Here is a 22,792-nt window from a genome sequence, read left to right as displayed (position 1 = left end):
AGTTTAAATCGCTTGAATCCGTTGTTTGTTTAATATAGATTTCATTCATGATCATGTATCTTTGTTATATTTTTTTTGTTGGATTTAATTAAGAAAGATTAATTGATTATTTGAAGATTAGTGATTTGAATATGTTTATTTGTTTTGTTTAAGTTCAATTCGAAATTTGAATAAAGTTTGTTATTGTGGTTGAATCTTTTCATTCATGTTCATACTTTATTTGATTGATCTTGAATCCGAAATTTGTATAGTTTGATTTTCTTATTTCTTGTTTATCATTTGTGATTATTTCTTGAATTGGTCTCATAATCTTGTTTAAAGTTTAATATAAGAATTGTTTGTTGTAATGTTGTTAGAGTTGATTTTAAGTTCAATATTATTGAATTTAAGAATCTAAATATACTTGTTTGATTGTTGTTGTTTAAATCCGAAAAATAGGTTTGTTGTTGCTAAAAATATTGTTCAATCAAATTTTAGTTGTTCTTGGTTGTTCAATTTGTGTTCATGTGATTTGTTGTTGAAATGTTGTTAAAATCATGTTCATGTGATATTGTTGTTATGATGTTCATCCGTGTTCATATTGTTGTTTGAACATTGTTAGAAATTGATCATATTGTCTATATTTTGGTTAAGTTTGATTAATTGATGTGTTATAGCTGATGGGTAGTTTGGTAAATTTGTAATACGTTCAGGGGTAGTTTGGTAATTTCAGTAAGGTCGGAAGGGGTAGTTTAGGAATTGTACATTTTGTAATTGTTTATTTGAAGCATGGGGGACAAAATGAAATGGGGTGGGTTGTGATATGATTATTTAATATAAAGGGGGGACAAGATTTAATTTAAAGGGGAATCTTGCATTATTTTAAATGAAGCATGGGGGACAAAATGAAATGGGGTGGTGTGATATGTTTATTTAATGTAATGGGGATGAGTGGAAAGATAATGGGTTGGGTAGAGAAAAGTATGGATTTTAATTAATTGAAAGGTTTATGGGATGGGTTATATATGTGAGGTCTTGAAATCAAAAAATATAGACAGAGAGATAGAGAAAAAATACACAGATACGAGAGAGAGAAACAAATCTGAAAATAAGAGAGAGAAAAGGGCTGAACATTTAAGAGATAGAAAATTCCGAAAAATATTTAAGCTTTCAAAAAATAAAAATAAAAACTAAAAAAATATTCTGCTTTCTTTTGTTGTTTGAAATCAGAATTAATTGTTGTTTCATCAAAGCTGGAAGATTTTGTTTTTTTTGGATTACTACTCCACTGGTTTGTTACTGTTGCTGGGCTATTGTTGCTGTGTTGTACTGATTTTACTGCTGCTGCTGATACTCATATTCATTTTCTTTTGCTTCCAATATCAGGTACACAACTGAAAAGCTGGTTATTGTAATCCGAAATATGAAGCATGAATACATATGAAGAATGAAAATTTGAAGTTTTAATTTCGTTTTTTTTTCTTTGTTTCTTTTGTTGATTGTATTTAAGCTATTTCATGAATTACTAAATAATAGCTGGAATAAGAAAATAATATCATAAGTTAGTCTGTAATAAATCAGTTCGGCAAAACAGGTTAATTCACTAGCTATGAAGGCTTCAAGATTGTAGGTTGATCATGAACAAGTAGCTAAATTTAGTTAAAACATGAATTTAAATTAAACATCGTAAATTAGGCATTAAGGCATGACTTGAGCTTAAGCAAGATTAGAAGAACGTTTAAGTCTAATAAACTTTCTAATAAGCTTTAGTAATTATGGTTAAATCTAGTTTCAAATGATTGTGAATAATTAATCTCAATAATATTTTTTTTAAAAAAATAATAATAACAATGCTGAGTTTTAATCTAGCTATATTTGTTTATTTTGAATATTAGTTGTTGAATTTTTATTTTATTTTAAATTTCGAAATTAAGAGTAATTTTTTTTTCATCAATATTTGTATTAACCAAGCAATTAGCATGTCATGTTTTCTTAAAATTATAAAAGCTAGTAATTAATTAGGATTTTTCTTTCTTTATTTTAGAGACTAATTTTTATAGAAAAAATGTAGTCGCTTTAAGATTTGTCCATTTAAAATAAATGAGATGAGCCTCGCTTAATGAAATGTATAGATTTCGGGGCCCTCAATAAATGTACAGTTAATTGCTTAGAATTAGGGAGGAGCCGTTTTAGCAAATTTCACGGCCCTACCCAAAATAATGACACGCTAGTCGCTCTAGACGCGTATTTAATAATGTTATTTCCTTAAATACGGGTGTGCATTTATGTAACCCAAATCTAAATCTCAACGGAGTCGAAATGTGTCGATAACCACGGGTGCAATTGATTGCGACGTGATTTGAAATACGTTTTCACAATGTTGCAATTTTTCGTAAAATACTAACAATAAATAAAAAGAATAATAAAAGCGGCTAAGGGATAAAATTTGCACATAAGTTTATAATACGTATTATATTAGATAATCAAGCCGAATATAACAGTTAAGCGACCGTGCTAGAACCACGGAACTCGGGAATGCCTAACACCTTCTCCCGGGTTAACAGAATTCCTTATCCGGATTTCTGGTGCGCAGACTGTAATACAGAGTCATTCTTTTCCTCGATTCGGGATTAAAATAGGTGACTTGGGACACCCTAAATCTCCCAAGTGGCGACTCTGAAATAAAGAAATAAATCCCGTTTCGACTGTCCTTTAATTGGAAAAACTCTCTGTACCCTCGCGAGGGCGGAAAAAGGAGGTGTGACAACATATATATTGTGTCTATGTGCTATTAATTTTCTGAGTTCCTGAAAGAGCAAAGCTCAAAGATGAGTACGCCTGCCACCGTTCTCGTATCCGTCAAGGTCAATTTTTCGGCGGTCATACGATCTGTTCAACTTTCGCATAAGCGATTGAAATTCTGAAATGAAAGCCGGCAGGAAAATGTCTCTGCAATTCTTCATCACCATCACAAGCTTTTATTGACTACAAATGATTGGATGAATCAGATATTTGAGGTATTTTACATACTTTGAATGAAATAATATTTTAATTCTCATGATAACATTTTCTAGCGCTGAGCTTACAACCGTGTATTTTCCTTTAGCATATTTTAAATGGTGATTTGTCCTGTTTTGATTTTGTCTTAATTTCCTTTCTTGTTCATTAGTTTAGTATTACTTTATTCTTCAATTTTTGTCAGTATCGTATTTTATTAGTACTAGTATCATGAATTTGTCTAATACAATTAGATAATGTAGTCACTATTAGTGGTTTGTAAAAGTTTTTGTGCTGATTCGATTTGTTTTAGTGATTTTGGGATTGATTTTTATCATGTTATTTTAATAGAATTGGGTCAAATGAACCTTGCTAAATTTATTTCTTTTTTAGGATTAAGCTAGCCCATCTTTTTAATAACTAATTTACTACACTTTTTCCAAATAATTCCGTAGTTCATGATCTTACAATAATAATCTCAAATTAGCTCTAGAAAATACTTATGAACATCGTGGCTTGTTTTAGGTGCGTTTAAATAAAATTATCATAGCTACGGGTACGGTTCTCGTAACGTAGTTGTGATACGTAATAAGGTAAAAGGATATGTATAAACGAAGGAATAGCTAGTTTGGTATGAAGTTATTCTTTGGTTAGAACGAGGGATTAAAATTGGGAAGTCGGGTTTCCAATTACATTCTCTTCGAACCAGAGCAAGAAGTCCATTGGTAATCAGAGTTGGGTAACGAACAAGGGAAGCAGTCATGGAAGAGACTTGACTCTTCATGGATTCACTATCAGTCACAAAGGATAGCTCTTGAGGGACAATTTCATCAACAGTGGGTTTGTTCACGAATGGCTTCGGTTAAATCTTTATTTTTAGAAGAAGATCTTGAGGTTGCAGAAGCCCTAGGTCTAGAAAAAAGATGGTTTGGCAGCACAACTTTGAGAGGAGGAACCACGATTAGAAATAGAATCGAAGCTACATAATCTACCATCTCTTTTACTCCTAACAGGGGCAGTTGAAGGAGGAAGTTCATCAAAAATTACTACTTTGCGAGGATCAGGATTTGATGAAGCCATGATTAACTAGAGAAACACAAGAAAAAGATGCAGAACGAAGTAAGACAAGAAGACGAAGAAGGAAAGACTTTAGAAAATCGAAAAAAAAGGTTAAGTATTTATAGGAAGACATGACTATTGAGGTCATTATGAAGCATCATAATGGAACCGTCACTTCGTGATTGATGTAGTTGCAGGAAAACCCTAAAAGAAGCTGAAGAACTGAAGGACCAGTTGTTAAAATACACGTGGCATGATCATTTAATCAAAGCAATGAACATCACATCCGTTCAGAAAAGGATATGATTATATTCAAAAATGGCGGCAGAGAATTTCCTCCATAAAAACCTTCCACTTCCCCGAATATTCAATAGAGAATATTCAAGAAAGTGGGGGGACTATCTGTATTGGTGGTGAAAAAGAGCTACACGTGGAATATTAGACTACTGACTGTTGATACCCAATTTTTTCCTATATATTTTTATATGAAAATACTTTCAAAATAGCATATATAAGTATGTCCAAGTATTTCAATAATTTTCCTAATTTCTAAAAGATTTTTAAACTGATTTATTGCCCATTTTAGCAGTACAAAAACCAATAATTATTTTCAAAATTATCATTTTGGTGAATAACTTACTTTATTCTCATATTTATACCAAAATATATCTAGGGTAATTTTTATACATTTTTTACAAATTTATTTGGTATTTTAAAAGCTAAATTGCATATAATTGCAAGTTTAGCCAATTTTAAGATTAATAGCATTTTCTAATTATGAAATTGGTTCCAATATTTTTAAATTGATATTTATATATCATTAATTGACTCAATACCTTTAATTTATTTTTAGAAGTCATTTTACTATTTTTATAAAAATAAAAAGAGAAAAGTGGCCATTTAAAATCTGGCCCATTTTGTTTCAATTATAGCCAAAATTGGTTCCCCTAATTGACCCAATTTCAAACCCAATTTCGGACCAGCCCAATTCCATTTAACCCAACCCTTAACCCATTTAAAACTACCCGACCCAAACCCCTTTTAATCCAGGTCGTTGATCAATCTGATCAACGACCACGATTTCCCCTTTCCTTCTTTAATCCGTCCACACCCCTAACCCTAACTCATTTCATTCTATCAGCCACCTCTGAATACCCCCCCCTCAAACTCTCTCGAAGATTCTTGAAACCCTAATCATCTCCTACTGTCTTCTACCTTCAGCTCACCGGAATTCATGGCCTCTCAAGCCATGGATAGCTTAAACTCATCTCCCTCTGCTCTTAAATACTTGGTGTTCGAAGTTTCAAGGTCTGGCCTCAACGGTATCCGTTCAAATCCTCTCTGATTCAAGGTTCTATGGCCTCTCCGGCCTTGCTCCGGCATATCCAAGCATTATGAGCCTATTTCTGACTTATCCAACTCAGATCGGACCTTTTCCAAGCCTTTCTCGCTTTAGAGTTCCTCTGAAACCATATCTATTCGAGGTTTTCTCTGATTGTTTTCTTAGATCTGTTCTATATCTGTGCTCTACTTGATTTTTTAAACATTTCCCCTAATTTTTCTTTCAAAAATTACTTCTTTCCGATTTAGGGTTTTTTCTGTAAAGCTTAAAATGTTTCTCTAACTTTTCTTCTTCTTTTCTTTGTGTGTATTTGTCTATACTATGTTCTTATGTTTTCTTTTCTACCACGCATGTTCTTCTACTGTGTTCTTATGTTTCCTTTATCATGCATGTTCTTCTGTGCTTTATTTTTCTATTGTGTTTTGTACCATGCTCGCATGTTTATCTTGTTGTATTTTCCTATATGATCTTTTTCCATGCTTTTCCGGTATTTTTGTGTTCTTCTACTATATGTATTTCCTACTGAGTTCTTAAGTTTTGTTTGCCTTCTACTAAACTCTGTTTAAGTCCCTTCTAAAAGGTTTTCTTAAACATGTTTCTTTTACTGTCGTGACTATTCTCTCATTATGCTCCTACGCTCTGTCTGCTTTGAATATTGTTTGTATTTGCTTGTCTTCTCATGAGATTCTGAAAGGAAATCTCTAAGCCTGTTGCCTCCTCATTTCTGTATTTGACTCGAGTCGGAAACCCTAGAATTTGGGGGTTTCCTCCGAGTTTGGTCATATGATCAAACTAGAGTTCTGTTTGAGGACCCTTGACTCTTTCAGACTTATTTCTGGGTCTATGAACTAAGTGTGAGCTTCTTTTGTTTGCACACAATTCTAATTCTCCTACACTAGACTCTTCTATTGAATAGCATGACAAATTTCTTCATGTTTAACATGTCTGTGTGCTTTTATATACGAGGAATCTTTCTTCAAAATGGTTTTACAACTTGTGATTGATTCAGAATTCCTTTTAATAAGTTTAATTGATTGGTACTGATTTTCCTTAAGTCGAAATCCTTCCCATCTTTCTGACCTGGTTCATTCATACGAAATCCTCAATTTCTGATTTACTAGCTGTTAACTGATTTCCTTTCCTTATTTGCACAAACCGTATACTATTAAGACTTTGTCCTTAAATAAACCTCTATGTATTTACCCCTCTTGTACTGCTCTAGAAAAGTGTTTGATTGACCCCTTTCCTTAATTATTTTGCACGACCCTTTTGCACTTTAGGACACCTTCAATTCAATACTTCTACACTTCATACTTCACAATTCTCTTCTAAACTTATAGCATTCTGATTGCTCGTTTGCACTTTGGCTTTACAAGACTACTGCTTTTTCTCTTTGTTTTTTTTCTCTGAAACTGGTATGTCCTAATTTTAGTTTCAGCATCACCCCAATGTGTTTACTTAAAGTTTTTATATTCATGGCTACCTTACTGCTTATGTAGAGTTCAATATTTAACTTAATATGCCTATGTTCTACTGTCTGTTTCTACTGTGAATCTTTGTTCCCTACCCCATTACCCCTATGTGTTTGTAAGTGGTGACTTAGGGCATGACAACATGAGTTGTTGCCCATGAATTGAGTTCTGAACCAGTGAGGTCCTAACCTCTAACATGCTAGAGGGTGTGCCAGCATATCTCATTGCTGAGTATGCCATCAGCCTGCTTCTCTTGTGTTCTTGCAAATTCTCTACTCCTCTATACCCCTATATGCACTGATTTTTAAGTTGTTCCCTTTTCCCCCTTTCCCCTTTCAAAATTTCACTTCTGCACTTGCACTCTCTCCTAACTTCTAGGTTTTGCCCCCCTCGTGTGAGCCTTGCCTTGGGACCTTGAGTTCTCTCTGAACTTGGACACTTGAGGGCTGACCCTTCCACACTGCACTATGTTCTTAATCTGGTAACATTTGGGTGTGAGCACTGCCCGGAGTCCATATGAGGCTCTTAGGGAACTCTGACACATCCAAAGATGAGAGAAAGACTTTGGATCATGATATTTAGAGTTGGTTCATCTCATATTTCAGACATGGAGTCTGAATTAGGCTCCCCTTGGTTGTACTTTTAATTTTGCTTTTCTTATTTCATTCCGGGTTGTAATAGCTTGTAATAACTATTAGGGATGGCTAGTGAAAAGGGAGGGAATCATGCATGCAAAGGGGTAGATATCATGTTCATAGGGAATCATTATACTTCTGCACTTCTGCATTTCATATAGATATCATGTTCATAGGGAATCATTATACTTCTGCACTTTTGCATTTCATATAGATATCATGTTCATAGGAAATTATTATACTTCTGCATTTCACATAGATACTATGTCTATAGGTTTCTGCATTTCTGCATTATATAGAGACCATGTCTATAGGTTTCTGCACTTCTGTATTATATAGAGACCATGTCCACAAGTCGTTTCTGAAATTCTGCATATCATATAGATAATATGCCTATAAGACTTCCTGCAATTTGCATGTGCATCTGTCATTAGGCAAACCTGTTTATAGGAGTTAAATAACTAACTGCATATAGATGACCTGCCTATAAGATTTCTGCATGTCAATAACAATGTTTTTAAAGTCAACAACGCCTAGAAAGCATGCCGATAGGAATTAACAATCTAGTATGAAACGTTTTTGTTCACCTATAAGTCTAAAATCGGCAATATCATTGTCCAACATCTGCAGAATCTTTTGTCAAAACTCGTCTTCCCTGAATAACTAACGACCTCTTTTAAAATCAGTACACTTTATCTTTTCTGAAACCAATAGATATCATGCCTATAGGTTTCGTCTAACACTTAGGCAAGCCTTAGGATAAAAGTTATGACTGCACCAGTTTTCTTTGTTAATTACGACCAGCGGGCAGGTCTAATTAGGACTTCTTATCTGAAAAAATGTGATAAATCAGCCTGCTTTCCCTTTTAAGTTTTAATCAAACCCTATCAGTATATGTAAGACATGCTAAACTAGATGCTTTTCTTTGATTTGAGGAGGTTTATTTGAGCCATACCTGTTTATGTGTTTTCCCAATACTTGCTATACATGTTTTGTTTGTCGCTTTAGTTTTTTACCTTTTGAAACCACAAATAAGCCAACTTTTCCACCATTATAGGATTAGTAGTCCCAAGCACCTTCTGGGCTGATAGAATTGGGGCGGGTAATAGCATGCAATAAGTAAATGAGACTATTCCGCGCTTTAACATCTTAATAGGGTGGAAAATGGTAGATATGGATGTGATGACCACGCGATAATGTCACGTGTAACCCCTCGTCGAGGAGCGATTACCGGACATTGTGTGGGGTGATCCATATTATTTATAAACTTAGGACTCCTCTTTCCTTTACTTGTTTATTTCGTTGTTTACCTTTCAAAACTTTAAATCGTTTTTCTCAAAATTCAGCTTGCCTTTCACTTCTTTTAATTTTATCTATTTGCAACCCTTATGTGAAAATCCCTCATATTTGAAACTCTTATTTGCTTACTTAAAGTCACAATTATAGTATGGTCGGGAACCACACTAGTGGATTCTGAGGGGTGCCTAACACCTTCCCTTCGGGATAATTTCAAGCCCTCGATCTCTGGTTTTCCTAAATCAAACTCTTAGTGTCCTATTGCACTTTAATCATTAGGTGAAGACTCTTCTCTTTTAATACCCGTTAAAAGAGTTGTCAATGTCATAAACACTATTTCGCGAGGAAAAAAAGGGCGCGACACTGACATGGCATAACACGTAAGAGCAATAATATAGCAACACGTAGCAGTCTTATTTGATAGTATACGAAAAGGCACAGGAGGGAAACACCTATGAGATAGTACCGAGCCTAACAACTGGCAAAGACTGAATCAAGACAGTAAAAAGGGAAGATTCATGAACCTTCAATTAATGAGGAGGGGAATCAGAATCGTTACAAAATCCTCATGGATAGTTACAATTATTAATTATAACGGATCATTAATACCATTAAAGCTCATAATGATTTAGCCATAAATGGAAGGAAACGTTATATGTGTAAACCTCTACTTAAGAGGAGAGAATTTCACTCGTAAGGACATCTCTGACAATATTAGAATATATTCACTTTACTTTTTTGCTTTTCTCGAAATTCACTTTTTTGACTTTGCAATTATTTACTTCTTTATTTATTTTTGTTATTTTCCTTTGATACCACTGAGAAAATGAGACAAAACTTAGTTATCAGAAGCCCGTTTTCTTCTAAAATTAATCTTTGACCGAAAGATATATTTTTAGTTAAACACTACGACCAAAATATAATGTTACATTTTTACTATTATAATGGATAAACCTCCGTAATTATACGTGAAATTGACCCTCCATTTTTTTTATCGCCATCATACTTTTATTATTAGACAACAAATCAAGTCACAAATTTGTGTAAATATTGAGTGGATTAAGCTACTTTGAAACGGTATTGGATATTTATTCATCACTTCTAGTTCTCAAAGAATGAATTATAGCAACTCAAATTTTCCTCCGTGATTGATTTCTAAATTGATAAATTCTACTAGAACTGTTGAGGAAATCTCTAGGAGAAGTATAATTTACCAATCCTTAAGAAATACAACTCCATTTTTTCCCTAACTTTTGTGTGCTTAATTATACTTGTTTAATAGTTAAAAAGAGTATAAATTTGAGCAACGTTAAATCAGAAAATAATGATCAAAATGTTAAAAGGATATGATTTAGACTTCAACTAAGGAAGTGGATTAACATAAACCTAAAATTTACATGATTCAGAGCCAAAACAAGTATATATGCTTAAAAAATGATGTTAGTTTGTAAATCGTGATTTGGATTAAGCCAAATCTTATGGGTTAACATCATTAATCAAGCACAAAAATTTTGTTTAAATAGTTGTAAACCTAATACGCTCTATATATCTTTTTAATATGCGAAAATGATTAAACAAGATAAAGAGTGTGTTTGATATGACGAAAAATATTTTTCAAAAACTCCACTTACCCTTACATCTAACTCAACCCCTGCCCCCTTCTCTCCCTACCCCACCTCTCTCACCCCCTCTCTCTAAAAAGGCTTTTTGTTCTTTTCAAATTTCAGTTTTTTTTCCGTCGTCATCCACCCTGCTCCCTCTCCCCCCGCGCAATTTTTACTTTTTTTTTTTGTATTTTTAAAATTTATTTTTATTTCAAATTTCAATTTTTTTCATTACCACCCACCTTACTACCCCCATCTCCCGCAAAAAAAATTATTATTTATAACTAATTTTTTTTATAATTTCAAATTTCTGTTTTTTCGTTTTCCTGCACCACCCACCCCCGACCCTCTCGGGAAAAAATATTTTTTAAATATATTTTTCAGTTTTAGTTCGCGAAAATTTGTTGTTACACCCTTCCCCCCCTCCCGAAAAAAAAAATATTTTTTTTATATTTTCAGTTTTAGTTTTTTCATCTTTCGGTTTACATGTTCGAAATTTTACAAGTTCCAAAGTTATAAGTTCGGATGTTTATGTGTTTGGAAGTTTACGAGTATTTAGAAATTATAAAGTTTACGGGTTCGAAAGTTTGCGGTTTCGAAAGTTTATGAAATTTGTGGATTTGGAAGGTTATTGGTTCGAAAGTTTATGACTTCATGTTTATTGTATCTAAATTATTTATGAATACTCTTGAGAAATTATTTTCCTTAATTTGAGTACCAAACACCGAAAAATGAGTAAGATTACTACTTATTTTTCAAGAAAATATTTTCTTGGAAAACATTACCAAACATACCCAATACTCCAAATATTTACATGTGTTCAAAAATGTATATTAAGGATTCATATAATCGAACCCGACTAACTTAATTAAATTGACGTAACGTTTTCATAATGTACATTGTCTGAATATTCTTTCCTTTTATATCGCATATGTAGGGATGAAGTAACAGATCACAGATCATCAAGTAGGAAGAAATCTATATTCTCAACATTGAGAGAAGAAGGAAAAACAATGGCAAGTCTAAAAATTCCAGAGTTGGTTCCTTCTGCAGCTGAGGATTCTCAACAACTCAGAAAAGCATTTGTAGGTCTCTCTCTTTTTACCAGCTTGATTTATTAATTCAGATCTGAATTAATAAACTTTAGTGATTTTTTGCATATATTTATATCGTATGAAAAATACTGAATCCAATTGAACCCATGCTACATCCGCATTTGATTGTGTGCTGAAAATACGTACATTTGTAGGATTGGGAACAGATGAAGCGCGTATTATTGAGATCTTGGGTCATAGAAATGCAGCACAACGCAAGTTAATCCGAGAAACTTATCAAACTACTTATGAAAAGGATCTTCTCAAGGACTTAGATGGTGAAATATCAGGTGACTTTCAGGTTAGGTTCAGGTTTTCCTTCTGAAAGTGTATAACCGCTCTCAAAATAGTAGCCAATTTTTTTTTATATATTTTGTGTGTGTGTATATATATATATTCTGTATATTATAGACAAAAATTATACAAATTATATACAGTTTTTCGGCTACCGAATATAAATAATTTCTGGTACGGGCAAGAAGTGAAAATTCTAGTTTGTAATTGGATGGTCTATTTTCTGATCTGTACCACTACCAGCATGCAGAATATTAGAGACCTGCTTTATCTGTTCATTCTTTCATTTGTACATTTCTAGTATCTTGGATTAATTACTTATAACACAAGCACATTTTTCAAATAAGTGTTAGAATTTTATTAAATATATTCAACAGCACTAAGATACAAACACATTTTTATTCTCAAACAAACCAAAGTCTAATATTGCTTTACGATGAATGGTGGAACCACATTGGTCCAAGGGTGGACAATTGAATCTCCTTTTGCCGGAAAATTGTAGTACTGTAGTGTATAGACGAAAATCTTTTTTATGTATGCATATTAAATGTTGAATTTCATTAACACAAGAGAAGCTTCTAGTGCAGTGACAAACGGAGTCATAAGAATTTTAAGTCATGGATTCGACTTTCATATATTGGCATGAGATGATTTAAGTGGAGTAACGTAGTCAGTTAGAATTCATATAATCGACCCCAACTTGTTTGAGACTGTGGCGTAGTTGTTGTTGGTTTGACTTCCAGATGTGGCATTCTTTTAGCATTTTCTTGAATCCCCATAGGATTACACTGGGTATGCTGTTGTTGTTCAATTCTGCCTCTGCTTATAATGCAATCCAAATGGCATTACAGCGCGTTGTGCATTTGTGGACTATGGATCCAGCTGAGCGCGATGCATGCTTGGCTAACGAGGCTACCAAACATCTACCTGATAACAACTGCATTATCATGGAAATAGCTTGTGCCAGGCCTTCCGATGATCTCTTTAAAGTTAGACAGACCTACCACGCTTGTTACAAGAAATCGCTTGAGGAAGATATTTCTGATCACTCGACTGAGGATTTTCGTAAGGTACTTTCATTTGCTTTCACCCTTCTTGTTTTTCTTTTCATTAATGTGGTGCTTATATTTTCCTAAGATAGGGGTAAGGTCTGCATACACACTATCTTCCTCAGATCCCATTACATGGGATTACACTGAGTATGCTGTTGTTGTTATTGTTGTTGTACTTTCATTTGTTTTCATAAATAATGGCATAAGCAAAGTCAAGGGATTTTTGTCTAATTAATATCTAAGATTAAACAAGCTACCGTCATTCAATAGATTTGTGGTTGAGTCAGAGAAACAAATATAGGTTACCTTTTGCAAATTCTTGAGGTGGTTATCTTAGGTAAACTAATCCCCAAACAGCTTTTGGTTCCTCTTGTAACTGCATTCAGATATGAGGGAGATGAGGTCAACATGACATTGGCAAGTAATGAGGCAAAGATACTACATGAGAAGATCTCTGACAATGCTTATAGTGATGAGGAACTCATCAGAATTCTTTCGATTCGGAGTAAAACACAGCTCAATGCAACATTTAACCAGTACAATGATCAATTTGGCAATGCCATCAATAAGGTAGAATCCCAAACTCAAGTAAAATCTCATACTGAAATTTGCTTACTTAAGCCTTGTTGCTTTTACATCCATTGTCCAAAAGATCTATGGTCATACCTCTTTATAACAACATCCCTATATAACAGTCATTCACTATAAAAGTCAAGTTTTTCTTGGAACCAGTTTTTATATTATGTTATGATATATATCGTCTATAACAACAATTCACTATAGCAGCCAAAAAATATCGGAACAAACGAGGTTGTTATAGAGAAGTTTGACTGAACTTTCTCAAAAGTTTATTTGATCTTTCATTGGGAATATGCAGGATCTAAAATCCATTCCTAAGGATGCATACCTGAAATTACTCAGATCAGCAATAAAGTGTTTGACAAAACCTGAGAAGTACTTTGAGAAAGTTCTTCGATTGGCGATGAAGGGGATGGGTACAAATGAAGAGTCTCTTACTAGAGTTGTTGCAACTCGGGCTGAAATCGATATGGAGCTCATTAAAGAAAGATATTACCAGAGGAACAGCATGCCTCTGGACCGTGTGATTTCTGATGACACTTCAGGAGGCTATGAAAGAATGCTTTTGGCATTGATAGGGCATGGAGATCTTTGAATAAGGAAAATTATGTTGTAGGATATGAGAAGTGTTTCCTAAATTTTGCAGTTTGTGTTTGCTCCAAGAAAGTGTGGTACTGTATCCCACAGAGTTTCTCAGTCCAATGTGGTCTTCTTTACTTTTCCATAAATCATTTGTGGGACTAAAAACAACATTACAGCCTCAATCTCAAGCAAGTTTCTATCGGTCTTATAAATCCTCATTGTCTATGTCGCTTCTATTTAAACTCATCGTGGTCCAACATTATATAAAATAGAACAAGAAACAAAAAAGAACACAAGAAGTTTTCATATTTTCTATTGGCATATAAATCTATAACATAAAGAAAATACTAATAGAAATTATTGGACCTAAAGTAAACGTACTAACAAACTTAATCCCAAATTCCCAACTAGTTGGTTTCTCCTACAGTATATAATTTTTTCTCTTCTATTGTACCCTATTTTTCACTAGGTCTACATGGATTCAATTAGATTGTATGTCTTTTGAAACAACTCTATTCTATGTGAATTTAGGTCTACTTTGTTCCCTTTTAACACATCCCCTCACCATGGTTTGACACCTACGAACCAGTGCATCTGAAGGTCGATGTAAGACATTTCCAAAAAATACATCTGAAGGTCGACGTAAGACATGTCTAGATCATTTCAGGCAACCTTCTCTCATGTTATCCTCTATGTGCTACTTACACCATCCAAATATAGTCATTTTTAATCTTGTCTATTTTCTAGTACCAAAACTACGAGCTAGTGCTGAATATTTGCAAGATAATATAATAACTCAAACTGATTGTTGCTCATTTGCCTTACTAATAAAAAAAAACATAACTGTAGACACCATTTTATAGAATTGCTCTCGAAGTCGCCAAAAAAAAAAAGTTTTATCCCAATGGGAAGGATCATAGCACCAGTCAAAGAAACATAAAAGATCATTATGCAGAAAAGTACTCCAGTAGGATAATAGTTCTATATTGTGAATCAAATTATGGTGTTAATATTAATCATATGACATGATTGACACATCAAAATTTACAATCCTCATTCCTAAAACCACAATGATCATGAGAAGGCCTCACTAGTCAGATGCAGCTGAAGTATGTTCATTTACAGGTTAACATAAGTAGCAGTTTGATGTGATTTATTTACTTAAAATAATCTGATGCTGCTGTCTCCACCTGGTGGTTTGCGTACGCCACCATAGCAAACTCTGGATTCAACTTTATCTTTAGCGAATATATTGCTACCGCTCATTTCCCTCAGCTTAGCGCTGCTCAGTGGCTTTTCTGAAGATCCAGGAGGACTGTTGTAATCTCCCTTGAAAATGTTGTTGCCAGTTAACTCCGCAAACTTCTGGTTATGTATTTTCTTTACTGGCTTCACAACAGGTTCATCGCTGCCAAACAAGATATTACTTCGACCACCAGCAGGCTGCAAAATGTTGCGGAAGCCAAATGTATAGAGTGTGAATAAGTCACAACTACTATACCAAAAATTATGACAACCACCAAATAATAAATAAGACAATAAAACAATAATAAAGGGAACACCAGAATTTACGAGGTTCGGCTAATTTTGCCTACTCCTCGGACACAACCAATATTTTATTTCACTCCAAAAATACAAGTGAAATAATACTAAAGAGAGAAGATACAAATGCCTTAAACAGATGAGAAGGCAAATGAGAGGTGTGTTTCAATCCTAAACATTAGGCCTTCTTTTATAGGGGAAAAATCCCCCCAAACTTAACTCCCAACCAATGTGGGACTTTGGCATTTTGCCAAACTTCAACAAATCTCCACCTTGGCAAAATTCCACATTTTCAATTCTCTCTCAATAACAAATTTTGGTTGTGTCTTCATCTTCAATCTTCAGTGTTCAACAATGTTGATCAAATCCAAACAATGTTGAAACTTGACCGCAGTCACCACCTTTGTCAGCATATCAGCAGGATTCTCTGTAGTATGAATTTTCTTCACCGTGACTCCACCTTCTTCTATGATTTCTCGTACGAAATGATACCGAACATCAATGTGCTTCGTCCTTGCATGATAAACTTGGTTCTTCGCTAATTGAATAGCACTTTGACTATCACAAAAAATTGTGATACCTTTTTGTTCAACACCAAGCTCCTTTAGCAATCCTTGAAGCCAAATTGCCTCTTTCACAGCATCTGTAATAGCCATGTACTCTGCCTCTGTTGTAGACAAAGCAACTGTTGACTGCAAAGTAGACTTCCAACTAACTGGTGCCTTTGCAAAAGTAAACACATAACCAGTAGTTGATCTTCGTTTGTCCATATCACCCGCAAAATCTGAGTCACAATATCCAACTACAAACTGATTGTCTTCCTGCTCAAAAACTAACCCGACATCTACAGTATTATGAATATACCGTAGAATCCACTTCACAGCTTGCCAATGCTCCTTCCCTGGATTGTGCATATATCTGCTAATAACTCCAACAGCTTGTGAAATGTCAGGCCTTGTGCAAACCATTGCATACATCAAGCTACCAACAGCATTTGCGTATGGTACCTTTGACATATACTCTCGTTCAGCTTCATCCATTGGCGACATAGTAGTACTTAGCTTAAAATGGGAAGCAAGTGGAGTACTAACTGGCTTAGTCTTGTCATCTATGCCAAAACGTTGAAGTACTCTCTTCAAATATTCCTTTTGAGATAAACAGAGTTTCTTTGAACGTCTATCTCTAATTATCTCCATGCCAAGAATTTTCTTTGCCTCACCCAAATCCTTCATCTCGAACTCCTTCTTCAGTTGAATCTTCAACTTATCAATTTCTTCCGAATTCTTGGAAGCTATCAACATATCATCAACATATAGGAGAAGATATACAAAGGAACCATCTTTAAGCTTGTGCAAATACACACAATGATCGTATTTGCTTCTCTTGTACCCTTGCCGCAACATAAACTCGTCAAATCGCTTGTACCATTGTCTAGAAGATTGTTTCAATCCGTACAACGATTTTTCAAGTTTGCACACCATATTTTCTTTTCCAGCAACTTTGAATCCTTCTGGCTGAGTCATGTAGATTTCCTCCTCCAAGTTTCCATGTAAAAACGCAGTTTTTACATCCATCTGAACTAGTTCCAAATCCAATTGTGCTACCAAAGCCAACATAATTCTAATGGAGGAATGTTTTACAACTGGAGAAAACACTTCATTGTAATCAATTCCCTCCTTTTGAGCATATCCTTTGGCCACCAATCTTGCTTTGTAGCGAACATCTACTTGGTTAGGAAATCCTTCCTTCTTTGCAAATACCCATTTGCACCCAATTGCTTTCTTTCCCTTCGGGAGATTGGCCAATCTCCATGTATGATTCTGATGAAGGGACTGTATTTCATCATTCATGGCAATCCTCCACTTATCTTCTTCTGAACTTTGGACAGCGTCTTTATAAGTAGTAGGAACATCATCAACTACAATTGAGGTTGCACAAGCAACCGTCTCTATGAGACGAACAGGTTTCGTTATTGTTCTTTTTGGCCTGCTGGTTGCTATTGATTCAAGTTGTTGTTGAGATTCCTGAGTTGGAATCTCCTCTACTGGCTCTCCTTCCAGAGGGTAATCTTCATTTGTTTCCTCCTCTGCTTCTTGTGTAGGAAAAATAAATTTTCCCTCAAACTCCACCTGCTTAGAAGCACCTTCATTTTGTTTGGTATCTTCTGTTACCTTATTTACCATAGCAAATTCATCAAAGGTAACATCTCTGCTGAATATTACTTTCTTTGTCATAGGGCACCATAAGCGATATCCTTTGACTCCAGAAGTAATTCCCATAAAAATAGCCTTCTTTGCCCTTGGATCCAATTTTGACTCCGTCACATGATAATATGCAGTTGAGCCAAACACGTGCAAAGAGTTATAATCTACAGCAGGTTTTCCGTACCATTTTTCAAATGGTGTTTTGCCATCAATAGCAGCAGATGGTAGACGATTAATGAGGTGACATGCATATGTAATTGCCTCAGCCCAAAATTCTTTGCCCAAGCCAGCATTGGACAACATACACCGTACCTTCTCCAGCAAGGTCCGGTTCATACGTTCTGCCACTCCATTCTGTTGTGGTGTATGTCTAACAGTGAAGTGTCGGACGATGCCATCATTTTCACAGACCTTATTGAAATGATCATTTTTGTATTCACCTCCATTGTCTGTGCGAATACACTTGATCCTCCTGCCTGTTTGATTCTCCACCATCGTCTTCCATTTGAGAAAAATTCCCAGCACTTCATCTTTGTTTTTCATTGTATACACCCACACTCTTCGAGAAAAATCATCAACAAAGGTTACAAAATAGTGCTTCCCACCCAATGAAGGTGTTTTGGAAGGACCCCAAACATCAGAGTGTACATAATCCAAAATGCCTTTAGTATTATGGATCGCTGTACCAAATTTAACCCTTGTCTGTTTCCCTTTGACACAATGCTCACAAAACTCCAAGTTGCAAGCCTTTACTCCTTTTAACAATCCTTGATCTGATAGAGTTTTCAAGGATTTTCCTCCAGCATGTCCCAAGCGCATGTGCCATAGCTTGGTTGCTTCTGCCTCTTTGTCGTCACTGGATGTTACTGTCGCTGTCCCAATAACTGTACTGCCACGATAGCGGTACATATTATTATTCTTCCGATTAGCCTTCATTACCACTAGTGCACCGGAGCATACTCTCATCACTCCATTTTCTGCAATGATTTTGAACCCTTTTGATTCTAGGGCTCCCACAGAGATGAGATTCTTCTTCAAATCCGGTACATATCGAACATCTATCAATGTTCTGATCATTCCATCATGGTTCCTTAATCGTATTGAACCAATGCCATATGAGGTAAGAGGGCTGTTATCCGCTGTGTGGATGACTCCATATTCTCCTTCTTGAAATTCCATGAACCAGTCCTTGTTGGGACACATATGATAGCTACAAGCCGAGTCCATCAACCATATGTCTGATGATGTTGATGACTCTGTTGTAACTAATGAGAAGTCTGAATCATCACAATCAGCTACATTTGAATCCATAATGGCCTTTCCATTGTTATGTTTGGCCTTATTCTTCAACTTCGGACAGTCTTTCTTCCAGTGCCCTTTTTCTCGACAAAAGGCACATTCATCTTTGCTGGGTCTGGATCTTGACTTGGATCTTCCCTTCTTTGTCCTCGTTTGATTTTGAGGACGACCCCTCACAAACAGTGCTTCTCCTTCTCCGCCCTTCTGTTTTTCTCGCTTTCTTTGTTCATAGCTGTACAAAGCTGAACAAACTTCTCTGAGAGAAATTTCGTCATTTCCATGGAGTAGAGTAGTTTCAAGGTGCTCGTACTCATCAGGAAGTGACGCCAACAACATTAAGGCCAAGTCACCATCATCATAAGTTGTATCCATATTTTGCAAATCTGTGACCAACTTATTGAAACTGGTGATATGTTCATTCATCGTGGTACCAGGAACATAGGTGAAGTGAAACAGTCTCTTCTTCATGTACAATTTATTTTGACTGTTTTTCTTCAAAAATTTATCCTCCAGTGCTTTCCATAATTTACTTGCAGAAGTTTCCTTTGTGTATGGATATTTCTGCTCTCTAGCAAGGTAGGATCGAATGGTACCGCAAGCAACACGGTTGATAATTCTCCAATCTTCTTCTCCAATAACATCTGGTTTCTTTTCTTCAATGGCCAGATCTAGCCCTTGTTGAAAAAGGACATCTAGAACCTCGCCTTGCCACATCCCAAAATGTCCGGACCCGTCAAAAATTTCTACCGCAAATTTCGCATTTGACACAATTCTTGTCATAAGCGAAGATGCCAATGATGACGTATTGTTGACACTTGATGTAGATTCTTCTTGTTTATTGTCCCCCATATTTGACACAAATATTATTTAATAGCTGACGACACAAATCAAGATTATTTCCTTTCTGATGTAGAAGATCAGACTAAGCTGCAACTACAGAGCATACTCAGACAGAACCTTGACTCAGTTACCAAGATAAATCTTTTCTGATGTGGAAGATCAGACTATGCTGCAACCACAGAGCATACTTAGACAGTACCTTGGCTCTGATACCAATTGTTGCGGAAGCCAAATGTATAGAGTGTGAATAAGTCACAACTACTATACCAAAAATTATGACAACCACCAAATAATAAATAAGACAATAAAACAATAATAAAGGGAACACCAGAATTTACGAGGTTCGGCTAATTTTGCCTACTCCTCGGACACAACCAATATTTTATTTCACTCCAAAAATACAAGTGAAATAATACTAAAGAGAGAAGATACAAATGTCTTAAACAGATGAGAAGGCAAATGAGAGGTGTGTTTCAATCCTAAACATTAGGCCTTCTTTTATAGGGGAAAAATCCCCCCCAAACTTAACTCCCAACCAACATGGGACTTTGGCATTTTGCCAAACTTCAACACAAAATGCACAAGAGAAATGAGATCCATACAACAAGAACAACGACAAACACAGTACAGTCCCACAAGTGGGATCTGGGGAGGTTAGTGTGTATCCAGACCTTACCCGTACCTTGAGAAGACAGAAATGAGATCCGTACTAAGCTAAAAAGCCATAACAAGGAAAATAAGAAGAGAATGCCAACCTTGACAAGTCTCAGAAGGCAACTTACATTAGAAACTTTGACAGATGTGCGTACAGATCGTGGAGCAGGTTCATCGATGTCTTTGCTTTGTTTCGGCTCTGAGGCCCGTGTAGTAGCCAATAATCTTGGAGGAACTTGTACAGGAGGGCCAAAGATGTCACTTCCACTAAGTTCCTTGCTCTTTGCATCCGAAAGCTGCTTCTTCACTTTGCTATCTAGCTCGCTTTCTGGTGTTCCACTCAACTCGCTCTGATTCGCCACTTCTGTTGGAGTGGTAGGCGTCTCCGGGGAGATCTTTTCTTCAGTACTGAATGAAATCTGGCTTTCTCCATTTGCACCTTGCTACAATGACATTGTAACATTTGATCAAATTACTATTCAATTTCCTAATTATGTAGCATGCTCATACTGCTAGTCCAGTGCTGTTATAATTTTTATAACAACAACAACAATGAACCCAGTGTATTCCCATAAATGGGGCATGGGGAGGGTAGTGTATACGCGGACCTTACCCATACCTTATAAAGATAGGGAGGCTGTTTCCGATAGATCCTCGGCTGTTATAATTTTTATAAATAAGGATTAAATGCGCCCCTCCACCCGATCTCTATAAATAGAATTCTCCATTTATACAGAACGGTAAGGGACTTCTCTGATCATTGAACATAGAAAAAGAAATGAAGCGTTAATCCTGAAGAGGAAAGTAGTACCTGAACGATCCGGACAGATGTCCTGTTGCTAACATTAGCATTAACAGGTTCAGGTTCTGATGCAACAGTTTTACTAACAGCAGAAAATAGATTGCTGCCACGCATCTCCTTTAGTTTGTACCCTGAACAAGGTTTCCTGAATATAGCAAGTTTCAATCAGGCTTAGTGCTAGGTGTAAGAGTATGTTATACGTACAAAACTTCGACCATCGTCAGCAGGGGCGGATGTAGCCCTATAGCAACAGGTTCAATTGAATCCATAACTTTCGACGCGGAGCACAAATTTATGCGCAAAAATTCACTGAAATCGCAATAAATTATAGATATGAACCCATAACTTTAAGGATATAATGAGTTCAATACTGAAAACCTTAAAAGTTGAACTCATACAGTTTAAATCTTGGATCCGCTTTCGTCATGAGTTACTAATTGTTTTTTCATTTCTTTTCTAAACAATAGAAACTTCTCTGTCTGCAAAGTGCAAGCATGAGTTACAACACGGAAACATAATCTAGATAATCCTTCTGTAATTTGATTCGACTAATCAATCCTTCTGTAATTTGATGCGACTAATCAATTAATCAACTACTCCTTAATTCCAAATAGCTAGCATAGGTTATTTAAATCCTCCTTTAATTCATTCATTTAATTTCTAGCTCAATTCCAAATACAAAAGAAAATTAAATTATTCAAAAAGCTTATATATATTTTTCTTTCTTCTTGCCTTACCTTTTGTTCAAGTTCTCAGCTTCCTGATCAGTAATCTGCCCTCCAAACAACACCTTACTCATTCCATCAGAAGGCTGCAATGAAAGGTAAAAGACAAAACTAACCCTTAAGTAATTAAAAGTGCAACTCTCTATTCTCTAATATCTTAAGTGATTGATGGTCACAAAGTTCAACGTTTAGAGTAGACAGATATCTTGGCCTCGAGTCCCATCACCGACCATTATACAAAATGAATTACATGTGTATGACCATGAAAAATAATTAGGTTCACACGTAAATATGACATGTGAGGAGGCGTGTTGAAACATAATAGAATTTAATAATTAAATGCGTCATATTTCAATATTAGATACACGTAATTAAATGAATTACATATATCGTTACACGTAAATATGTAACGATAGCGTTACGTATTTCAATATTAGACAGACATTTGATGGAAAATGAAAACATACACGACGAGAACGAGATGCATTGGCGGACGAACGCGGCGGAACCTCCGACCACGTCAACAGATCCGCCGTGGAGGTATGGGAATTCCGTACAGGTGTTGCTTTCTTCATTGTTTCGCCACCGAATTGAGACTACTCGGTGAGTCGTACGTACGTTTAAAGCTTTTATTGAATGAATTTTTTTCCTTCGTTTATTTGAGAAAATTTTGTTTAAATATTTGCAAATATTGCATGGTCAAAGCTGTTTGCTGGGAGTGAATTTTCTGAATGTTTGCGT

The 22,792-nt window shown here is 35.4% G+C and overlaps 2 protein-coding genes across 2 annotated transcripts; one reads left to right on the top strand and one right to left on the bottom strand.

The window, feature by feature from the left end:
• The first annotated feature begins 11,309 nt into the window (after positions 1 to 11,309).
• Positions 11,310 to 14,197, top strand: LOC104248182 (annexin Gh1-like). The gene is made up of 5 exons (XM_009804380.2): positions 11,310 to 11,473; positions 11,634 to 11,779; positions 12,624 to 12,842; positions 13,182 to 13,394; positions 13,702 to 14,197. Exons 1-5 carry the CDS (start codon positions 11,398 to 11,400, stop codon positions 13,996 to 13,998), a joined length of 951 nt encoding a protein of 316 aa, XP_009802682.1. The 5' UTR covers positions 11,310 to 11,397; the 3' UTR covers positions 13,999 to 14,197.
• Positions 14,198 to 14,977: 780 nt separating this feature from the next.
• Positions 14,978 to 22,724, bottom strand: LOC104248181 (uncharacterized). The gene is made up of 5 exons (XM_009804379.2): positions 22,519 to 22,724; positions 22,064 to 22,137; positions 21,336 to 21,471; positions 20,653 to 20,967; positions 14,978 to 15,428 (listed from the first exon to the last, which is right to left on the bottom strand). Exons 1-5 carry the CDS (start codon positions 22,624 to 22,626, stop codon positions 15,147 to 15,149), a joined length of 915 nt encoding a protein of 304 aa, XP_009802681.1. The 5' UTR covers positions 22,627 to 22,724; the 3' UTR covers positions 14,978 to 15,146.
• Between the last annotated feature and the right edge of the window lie 68 nt (positions 22,725 to 22,792).

This window comes from Nicotiana sylvestris, chromosome 5 (assembly GCF_000393655.2).
Source record: "Nicotiana sylvestris chromosome 5, ASM39365v2, whole genome shotgun sequence".
Lineage (NCBI taxonomy): Eukaryota > Viridiplantae > Streptophyta > Magnoliopsida > Solanales > Solanaceae > Nicotiana > Nicotiana sylvestris.
Note: the sequence above shows the minus strand (reverse complement) of the source record. Positions and strands in the feature narration are given on the sequence as shown.

Coding starts and splice junctions, on each gene's coding strand:
- LOC104248182 (XM_009804380.2), top strand. CDS start 11,398: ATGGCAAGTCTAAAAATTCCAGAGTTGGTTCCTTCTGCAGCTGAGGAT. Junction 12,843..13,181: donor CGACTGAGGATTTTCGTAAG/GTACTTTCATTT, acceptor ATCCCCAAACAG/CTTTTGGTTCCTCTTGTAAC. Junction 13,395..13,701: donor TTGGCAATGCCATCAATAAG/GTAGAATCCCAA, acceptor GGGAATATGCAG/GATCTAAAATCCATTCCTAA.
- LOC104248181 (XM_009804379.2), bottom strand. CDS start 22,626: ATGAAGAAAGCAACACCTGTACGGAATTCCCATACCTCCACGGCGGAT. Junction 22,138..22,518: donor ATGCATCTCGTTCTCGTCGT/GTATGTTTTCAT, acceptor CTTTCATTGCAG/CCTTCTGATGGAATGAGTAA. Junction 20,968..21,335: donor CATCTGTCCGGATCGTTCAG/GTACTACTTTCC, acceptor ATGTCATTGTAG/CAAGGTGCAAATGGAGAAAG.